The sequence below is a fragment of the Apiospora aurea genome, assembly GCF_038362705.1.
Source record: "Apiospora aurea strain CBS 24483 chromosome Unknown utg000006l_segment0_segment0, whole genome shotgun sequence".
Classification (NCBI taxonomy): domain Eukaryota; kingdom Fungi; phylum Ascomycota; class Sordariomycetes; order Amphisphaeriales; family Apiosporaceae; genus Apiospora; species Apiospora aurea.
The window spans coordinates 2,723,878-2,732,642 of NW_027117393.1; the positions used below are offsets into that span (position 1 = coordinate 2,723,878).

The 8,765-nt window shown below is 50.1% G+C and overlaps 3 protein-coding genes across 3 annotated transcripts; 1 reads left to right on the top strand and 2 right to left on the bottom strand.

The window, feature by feature from the left end:
* Positions 1 to 1,660: 1,660 nt before the first annotated feature.
* Positions 1,661 to 2,332, bottom strand: PG986_009426 (uncharacterized protein; the record flags this gene model as incomplete). The annotated part of the gene is made up of 2 exons (XM_066845648.1): positions 1,661 to 1,915; positions 2,006 to 2,332. 2 exons carry the CDS (start codon positions 2,330 to 2,332, stop codon positions 1,661 to 1,663), a joined length of 582 nt encoding a protein of 193 aa, XP_066698046.1.
* A 1,886-nt stretch (positions 2,333 to 4,218) lies between these two features.
* On the bottom strand, positions 4,219 to 5,805 carry PG986_009427 (FAD-linked oxidoreductase azaL; the record flags this gene model as incomplete). The annotated part of the gene is made up of 5 exons (XM_066845649.1): positions 4,219 to 4,551; positions 4,587 to 4,850; positions 4,910 to 5,301; positions 5,412 to 5,574; positions 5,641 to 5,805. 5 exons carry the CDS (start codon positions 5,803 to 5,805, stop codon positions 4,219 to 4,221), a joined length of 1,317 nt encoding a protein of 438 aa, XP_066698047.1.
* Positions 5,806 to 7,723: 1,918 nt separating this feature from the next.
* PG986_009428 (uncharacterized protein) lies at positions 7,724 to 8,346 on the top strand (the record flags this gene model as incomplete). Its single annotated transcript, XM_066845650.1, has 2 exons — positions 7,724 to 7,944; positions 8,109 to 8,346. The coding sequence occupies 2 exons, from the start codon at positions 7,724 to 7,726 to the stop codon at positions 8,344 to 8,346; spliced, it is 459 nt and encodes a 152-aa protein (XP_066698048.1).
* Between the last annotated feature and the right edge of the window lie 419 nt (positions 8,347 to 8,765).

Below are 8,765 nucleotides of genomic sequence, written 5' to 3' on the forward strand. Positions count from 1 at the left end.
TCAGGTAATTACACAATTGTGTAGATGTAGGGTGGAAGATCAAAAAGAAGAAAAGAAAAGAAAAAGGTGCACAGGTCGGCCAAGATTCGTCATCTCAATCTTGATCAACCGATTTTGGGAGTCGGCGGCATCATGTTCGTTCCTCAATGGTTTTTCCATATATCAAGTTTGCCACTTGCGGAGGTAGTGGTATGGAGCGTCCAAATTCCATCACCCTAGGCCAGGAACCATATGCAGGTACAGAGCATCCGGTTGGCTCCGCTGGGAAATTAGATGTCAATTGTCATCCCAGCTCTCATCCTCCCGTGACGGGAGAGTCATTTCATGTGTATATCTCTAAGGACCTAAATCCCATTTAGGATGGTGAGCGAGGATTCAGTGACTGACGTGGCACCGGTCGCAAAGCGCTTTTAACAAGCATTGATCAAAACTAGAAGGAAAATTATGATGCTTCTTTTGGGAGAGAAAAAGATAGGGTGTAGTGGCCGCGTATGGCATTCTTACACTTCCGTGTAAAGAATCGGTGCTATGCTAGTAGAGCAAACCCGACGGAACGGAGCATTTCGGTTTCTCTCCCTAATCTCAGTCAAGCCATCGGTTTCAAGTCACAGCAGATGACACTCAGCTTTTTCCATTTCACGATATACCTCTCGTCTCTACGTCCTGAGAGCATGGTACTCCTGTATGGTCTTGTATAAGTATATAAGAAGCCCATTTAGCTGTGTTCAGAATGAAGATATTCGTAGAATCTCACCTCAATAGACAAGCAACTTTGACGGTCTTACGTTGTATCCTCACGATAACCAGTCTAATACCGGCATATATACTTCCTGATATCGATATCCAGATAACAACCAAGCACCCAGTGCTGCTGACTGCCATCTCTTGGGTCTGGTATAAGCACACAGCCACAGTACAACAGACACCATGCCGCGATTAAGCACCAGCAACACCCATGTGAGGTAAGACTGCAACCCCGGTCCTGGGTATATCGGTCCGCATCAGAGTATCCGCTAACTGTGGGCAGCTCAAGCTCCAAAAGCAGCTCGGCCTTTCATGATGCTCTAGATCGGGTCCCACGTCACGACAAGCTATCAGAATACGTCAAGCACAACGACCCCATGGAGAGGTTTTGGGTGAATGGCGAGTCGAGCAGGTCCGCGAAATCCTCAAAGAAACGAGACTCGGGAGCTCTGGATTCGAAGCGAACAAGCACTAGTCGGTAGGGATGACGGCCTTTAGATCATGAAGCCTGGGTGACCTGGCCTGAGAAACTTGGCACTGTCGGTCGTCTCACTGCCAGCTCGCGCAGTACATATCTCTCGTTGCGGGTCGAAGTCAGATCGCATAGCATTAAGGAGTTTAAGGGGTTTTGTCTGTTGATGAGTTTCGCTTGATTTGTTCAATACACACCTATTCATACGCTTGTAAGCTCATCTGTCCAGTGATGTCCCCTACCATTTCCCCTCCAGACTCCTCAGTAAAGCAAGCCATGCCATGTTGTACAGGTCAACCAATAATAAGAAGAGAACCTCCGGGAATCCCGGTCATCGTTCGGCTTTCTCGCGTTCCAATCTTTCTTGTTTCACTCTTTCCCTACGTTGCTTTTCTTCGATGCGCACCGTCGACTTTTCTTCAAATTCCAGTCTCCATGGGAGCTCTAGTCCATCAACCCATAAGGGTCGAGATCAACATCGATCTCGTCCCGCAGAAGTTCGGTAAGTGATGAGCCGTCGCGGAGATATACCCAGGAACCGACGGCCGTGTCTTGCTTGGCGCTCTGATCTTCACTAATGACCACCCAGTCGTAGCGCTTCGGGCCCGTCTGGGGCGAGGACAGCCAGATCTGCTTGTTCGGAGGCTGCTTGTTGATGACGTAGACACCATGCTTGGTTCTCACATTCATGACGCCGGACTACATGGCAAGCATGACGTTAGCCGTTGGTTACATAGTTCAACGGAGCACAAGAGGGGGGTGGGGGGAGGGCGCATGGTGAGAACTCACGCTGTACTCGACATCAATGTCGTCGGAATTATCCTGTCTCTCTTCCAGATGCGCGAGGAGGTGGTTGAGATACGCGTCGGACAGTTCGTGGTACCGCTGATCGGTGATTTCGTAGGGCTTGGCGGTCTTCAGCTGGTCTGGCGTAAGAGGCTTCGCGGATCGTGACGTCGTGGAAAACAGGGCTCGCGAGACAGGCGCCGCGGGTGTGGAAGTCGTACGAGCCTTCTGAGGCAGCAAGAACCGTGTGCTGGTGCTGGCACCAGCCACGCGGCCTTGGAGTGTGCGGCCGGCGAGGCGGCCGAGTCCAGCGAAGCTTGATCGGGACATTGCGACAAAGTCGTGGTGTTTGTTCAATGAATTGATCAATCGACGTATGGGTTCCAAGAAACCCAAGAAACCCAAGAAAGGAAGGGAGTTTGTATGGCAGTAGTAGTTTTGCTTGGGCGTCTCGTGAGTCTTAGAGAATAAGAGATTGTGTCAATGCATACTTCTCTCCTGAGTGATGCAGATGCTGTGAAACCCGAAGAGGATGAATGGGTGTTTGCTTTTGGCAATTGCATCAAGCAATTGCGTCAAACCGAAGCTCCCCGCGAAAGCTCCATTCGGCCTTGTCGACTTAGCGCCCCGAAGCTGCCAGGCACTCGCTGCTTCCCCGCTACGGTTGGGCCCAAGCTCCTGTTCAAGGTACCCCCGGCAATCCACGTTGTACATAGGGGTCTTGTTAAGGGCAGTCCCTTCTGCACCAGTCCCATCAATCAATCAATTCTGATCTGCTAGTCGATTATATTAGACTACCGATGTTATATAACTGTACACCTAGACCAAATATTAGTTGCTTTGGTATTTCCATCACTTACCAAGCTCTTCTTCAGAGCTATTGTGTCGGTAATATGGCCGTACTGCTCGTGACGTCCTCCACGCTTCCAGGGGCACGACAAGACGCGACTACTCATGTGTCCTCCAAGACCCATGCCAGTCATGCTTAACGAGCACATCCTCAGTAGGTTGCCAAGACGTCGAGCTGCCAGAATGTGCTTGACCTGACCCGAGACTGTTGATGGGAAACAGCAGCACGTCACCGTACAATGTCGGCTCCTGCAAGAAGGAGCGATTGCGCATGTCGGTCAGTCCCAGCTCTTGTTCCTGCATGTGGCGCCAAACGACACTCGTCCACATTGTCGGGCCGATGAAGGCCAAGGCACCTTCTGTGCTGATTCTGGTATAGGTGTAGTCGGGATTGTTGTGCAGTCACGAGTGATCGTGTGCCTCCCAGATGCCCTTTGCGTGGACGCTGTCAGGCACTGGTAACAGTACCTGCCATATCTGGCGTGGGATAAGAGATGGTGCAGTCGCGGCGGAAGGGGACATCCAATGAAGTCTTGCGGGCTGTACCATCGCCAACACAAGGCCGAGGTAGGGCAAGGCGATCAGGTAGGTCAGATATAATATGCATGCAAACAGAAAGGCACGGATGAGCACAAATGCCTGTCTGCGAAGGCGTGATGCAATTGCTGATAGGACCTTCCATAGTTGGAACTGGTGCCTCCGTGGAAGCTTCGTCATACTTCCTTCCCGTCTTTGGTATCAGCCGTACTTTAGGATATGCGATCAGAACATCAATCCTCCTTGGGAACTCGATATGTCGCTTAAAAATCTGATATAGATGTGAAGAAAACGCTACAACTTTGCAGCCCAAGGGATGAACCTCGGGCAAATAGATTGGGACAAATTATCTAGAATAAGCCTTTGGATATCAGACTTGGGCTCAATGTGGAAGGAAGGCGTAGTCAACAAGACGCACCTGCCATGTTCACACGTTGAATGGCCGGGAGAATACTGGCAATCGCGTCAAATATTGTGTCATATTCCCGAGAGAAGTAGGTTAGGCGGATCAAATGTGTCTGGTATCTGTACTGCATTGATATATTCAATGGCTGAGCACGTTACTTCGGACCATGTGCTTTTGATTGCGTGTCGAACCCTGACTTATGTCCCCCTTTCTCTTTCGCTTCATAAGTTATAAACATCTCCCCAGACTTGGCGATCAAGTCGATTGATACAGAACGAATGGAGGTTCCGATGATGCCCTCAACTTGTCAAATTCCCTTGGTGACATTTACAACTAGCCATCATCAAATTGCTCACAGTCCAGTTCGACAGATAACCCACGTAAGAATATACGAGGTGTATGCAAGTGGCATATGCGCACCTGATCACATGATGGGAGCATAGTAACGCATCCTGTTCTCCGGGTCCCATTGAGCCTTCAAGCTCTTCAGCTTCTCCAGTCTCCACTCCTCCCAGCCGTACATCTCTTGCAGGCTCTCGGTGCCGTGGGCGTAGTTGACATACGCCCGCAGGTGCTGGGGATCCTCACTGCCTTGCAGTAGGTGCTTCCGCAGCCTGCTGCCGTATTCCTGCGCCACCGGGTCGATCGCCGGGTTCGGCTTGTATTGTATGTACGACGTGACGAGGATCTCGTCGCCGCGATGCGGGAACGCCGTGCTGGCCTCGTCCACGGCCTGAACGCCCTGTGTCGAGTAGCCCTCGAGCAGGAAAAAGACCCTGCCAGTTCCGGCACCTTTCGGAACGTCTCGTCGATTTCGTCGTACACCTTCCTCAGCGCGGCGGTATTGTACGTCTTCAGGCCGATGGGGTAGCGGAGCGACGTGAGACCGTACGCACAAGCGGCTGCGTCTTTGCTCATATACGTCAGCGCGGCCAGCTTGGGGACAGTCGCCTCCCCGGCGTTGACCATAAGAGGCCCGATATCATGAATTGGCTTTGCGTATTCGCGTGCCGTGTCAACTGGTCCATCATAGATAATGGCGTACCAGATAATCGGCTATGAAACAATAAGCGCTGCTCCCAAGTTTGAAGGGCATTACCAATGAATTCACGTACGTGCTCTGGGTCGAGCTCGGCGACGTTGATGATATAGCCCCAGTGGATTACCTCGGGAGGCTGGCTTTTCAACATCTCGTTGGTAAGCTCGTAAAGAGCCTCGAGCTTATCACCGGAGAAGATGAAGATCTCGTAAGACCACTTCGGGTTTTTGATGTCATATATGCGATACTCCCATTCCGTGACAAGACCGAAGTTATGCCCAGCACCCCGGATAGCCCAGAAGAGATCCGGGTTAGAATCCTGAGATACGGTCACGGCGTCGCCGTTGGGGAGCACCAAACGCGCAGAAATGATCTGGTCGGCAGCTAGCCCGTATTGGCCTTGGAGCCAGCCATGGCCGCCTCCGAGGATGGGCGCGGAGACACCGACGCACTCGCAGATGCCCGTCACTTTGAACAATAGTCAGAATCAGATTGGCATGGACTGAGGGGAGTGGGTTATTCGCCTGTCTGTTTTCCAGCAGCAATCAGGCCGTCAACAACCTGCTTCACATTGGCACCTCCTCCGACCCTTGCCGCTTTCCCATCGGCGGACACATTAACGTGGTTGATGGCCCGGAAGTCTATTTGGATGGCATTCTTGGCCGCTGCCAGCGCCTCCGTTGCGCCGTGGCCTCCAGACCGTGCCGCAAACGGCATGCCATGCTTGTTAGCATACCGGACCTAGGTGGCAATTGCGTTAAGCGAACTTGACAGTTGAACGTCGGCGAAGGATTAGGATCGGCTCACTGCTTCTTGGACATCGCCCTCAGTGCCAGCTTTCACAACAGCCACGATCTCGGGCGCGTGCCATTCTCTCCATCGACTGGCCAGGTCAGGAAACTCTGTGCTACCAGTAAGCACAATATTTCCCTCATCGGAGAGAGTTGGACCAAGTTCGGAGGAAATAGACATGGTGTAATCGAACAGCGACATCAAATTTAAGTAGACTGTGAGACAGTGTTTATAGGTGTAGGTGAAGAGATTACAATCAAAATTATGTAAGACGGACTTATACGGTTACCTAAATGAATAAAATGGACACACGTAGTCGTTTGGTATGCCATTGTTTAGCTGGGTGGCTTCGAGTGGTGGTGTTAACCAACCGCATACATACTTAACCTTCGGCGCCATCCCGGGGCTGCCGAAACCCCTCTCCTGTGCCGCACCAGCTCCCGTTCTCGAAAAGGGACTCGTGCTGCCCGGCTGAGGAAATCACAGCTAACTAAACTGTTGATCTCCTCCATTAATTGAGAGCCTACCTTGCCTCTATATGAGTATTCTGGATCCGAATGTTCCCATACTTCAGGCGTAGTCTCAGAAAGCCCGAACACGGGAGCATTCCAATTGGACAGACACGCTTTTAGCCCTTAGCTCCCAAGCAGGCCCTCTTCAGACTTTCAAAGAACATACACAAGTATGCCACGAATAAAAGGTCTGGATTTGCCTGAGAGGAGAGATATCACCTTAGCAAGTACTCGACACAGCAGGAAAGCGTCTGCAAGGGCTATAATCCGCATTCGCGGGAACGTTTTGCATGATATCGGCCAATCGGGTCCTCTGGAGACGCAATCCCGAAACTGCGAGCCATTGTTGGAAACACTGTTCAAACGAGTTATGTTTGAAACGGCCGAATAGCCTCTGGTACCAGCAGCACAAGGCTGCCCCCTCGCGGCGCCATACTAGGGATAGAGTACGATTATGCAGGGAATATTGTAAGTTGTGCTACCTGCCAAGCCATCATCACGACTTTCCTGCAGGGGGCATAACAAATGCCGGTGCGATGAAAGTAGCAGGTGAAACCTAGGCCCAGAACAGATTCCAGGATACCTGACCAGTACGGTCAGCCAGATCAAAGGGTCATAGGACATCCAGTCTAGAAGACACTTTCCAACTCTGCATAGCAACCCAGCCTGGAAAAGATTAATCATCAAACTCGAGCAAATAAGAACAAGCAGCCTCCAAGTGAGCTCACTAATTAATGTGTCAGCAGTGATATGGTGCTCCTTGGCTGTGAGTAGTACCTGTAGTTCTCGATGTAAATACTGAGTAGACTATATCCCAGATGTATAAGCCACTTACAATTGAAGCCATTGGCATTATACAATATTTTAAGTATGATGAGTCTTCAAGAATTTTAGCCATAACTCTCTCAAGATAGCCTCTTGGGTCCACTATAATCAAGGAGTCCATTGTCACTGATACAGGATGATCAATAGCCGCAGATGGCGACAGTTAAATCTAACCGAGCAGGACACGGAAAAGGGGTTCATCACACTTGGCCGTGGAGAAGCAAGGAATCTCTACACGAAGAAGTTAGCAATCATCTGCATACCCGGTAAGTCTTACTGTGTCACTTCGCTAATCCTCTGCATAACTACCATTCGGTTTACCTAAACAGGTCCTACAGCTGAACTTCAACGGAGCGGACGGTGGAACCTCGTATGGCTGCTGATGATAGTCACTCATCGTGGATTCATGATAGGGGGCCCCCATCCGATATCAGCAGACACACACCTTGAAGGCCAAGGAGTTGTAAGCAAGTGGTCGTTGAAAGCTAGTAGAAGATCTAGATAGGTTGATTTGATACCTATCTCTCATGGCTTACGAAGGCAAAGAGATAGCAAGGACTATGAGTATATAGTTCACTTACTACTCCTTTATCAGGAAAGCATGGTTCAAGTCCATATCCCATCGTCCATAGGAACATTGCCTAGACCATACACCTCAAAACCTGAACCATCAAGCCACCATTGCAATCCTCTAGCTGCCTTGCCTGTATATAATACCTCCGACCCCCTTAAAACACTTGGCCTCGCTTCGCCCCAAAGCTATGCAGTGCGCTACCAAGATCCTTACTCTCTTGATCTCCCTCCTTTCTGCTGGCAACAGTGTCATAGCCGGCGTGACCCGTGTCGAGAACCACTGCGGCTTTACCATCTGGTGTGCGTCTGCCAAGAACGACGGAACCGCGAGTGCCACCCGGGCCTTGAGCGGCGGCAGCAGTGCCACGTTCCAGAACATCTACAACGACAACATCGGCGTCTCCCTCAAGTGCGCCAACAACGCCGCTCTCTAGCATCCCTTCCAAATGGAAAGTGCTAGTACGTTCATTCATTTTACTTCCTCGGCCCAATCACTCTCACTCTTACAAAACACCTTGAAATTTCCCCTTCCAACTGTACAGGAGGTACAAGTGAAATCATGATATTGCCCAGAACCACCTTTTCTGGCTCCAAATTTCCTAACAAGTTTGCACGCACAGTCAAGGGCGGTATTGCCTGGTACGACCTGAGCGCCATAGATGGCGATCCGTTCCTTGCCCAGCGCCGCGTGGGCTACTGGGCCAACACCAACTGCCAGATCGTTTGTAACCCGGGTGACACAACGAGCTGCGAGTTTCCCTACATGCCGACGTGCCCAGATCCTACGGACATGGTGCTGACTTTTTGCTAAGCTGGATGCCCGGTTTATTAGACTGCGCGATTGTCAGGAAAGGGGCATGTGTTGCCCCCCACACCCCGATACGGCTTGATTTGACGGGGTTTTGTCGCTCTCTCACTCTTTCCTTTATATAAAAACACAAGAAAATCCAGCTGATTAGTTCGTTATATATAATGGCTCTGGTAAGGTGAAACAGAGGTTGTTAATATAGAAGGACATATATATAAGGCTTAGGGTGGAGATTTAATATAGTTTCTATAGCTAGGGATTATTTTAATATTAATTTTAGATAATTTACTAAAATAAAGAGCGAGGTCGAGTACTAATAAAAAAGATTATACTACGGCACTAATCTTAATATTCTCGATAAGTATTAATTAAACGCTTTAAGCCGGTAGCGATTAGGAAAAAAAAAGAAAAAAATAAATTAA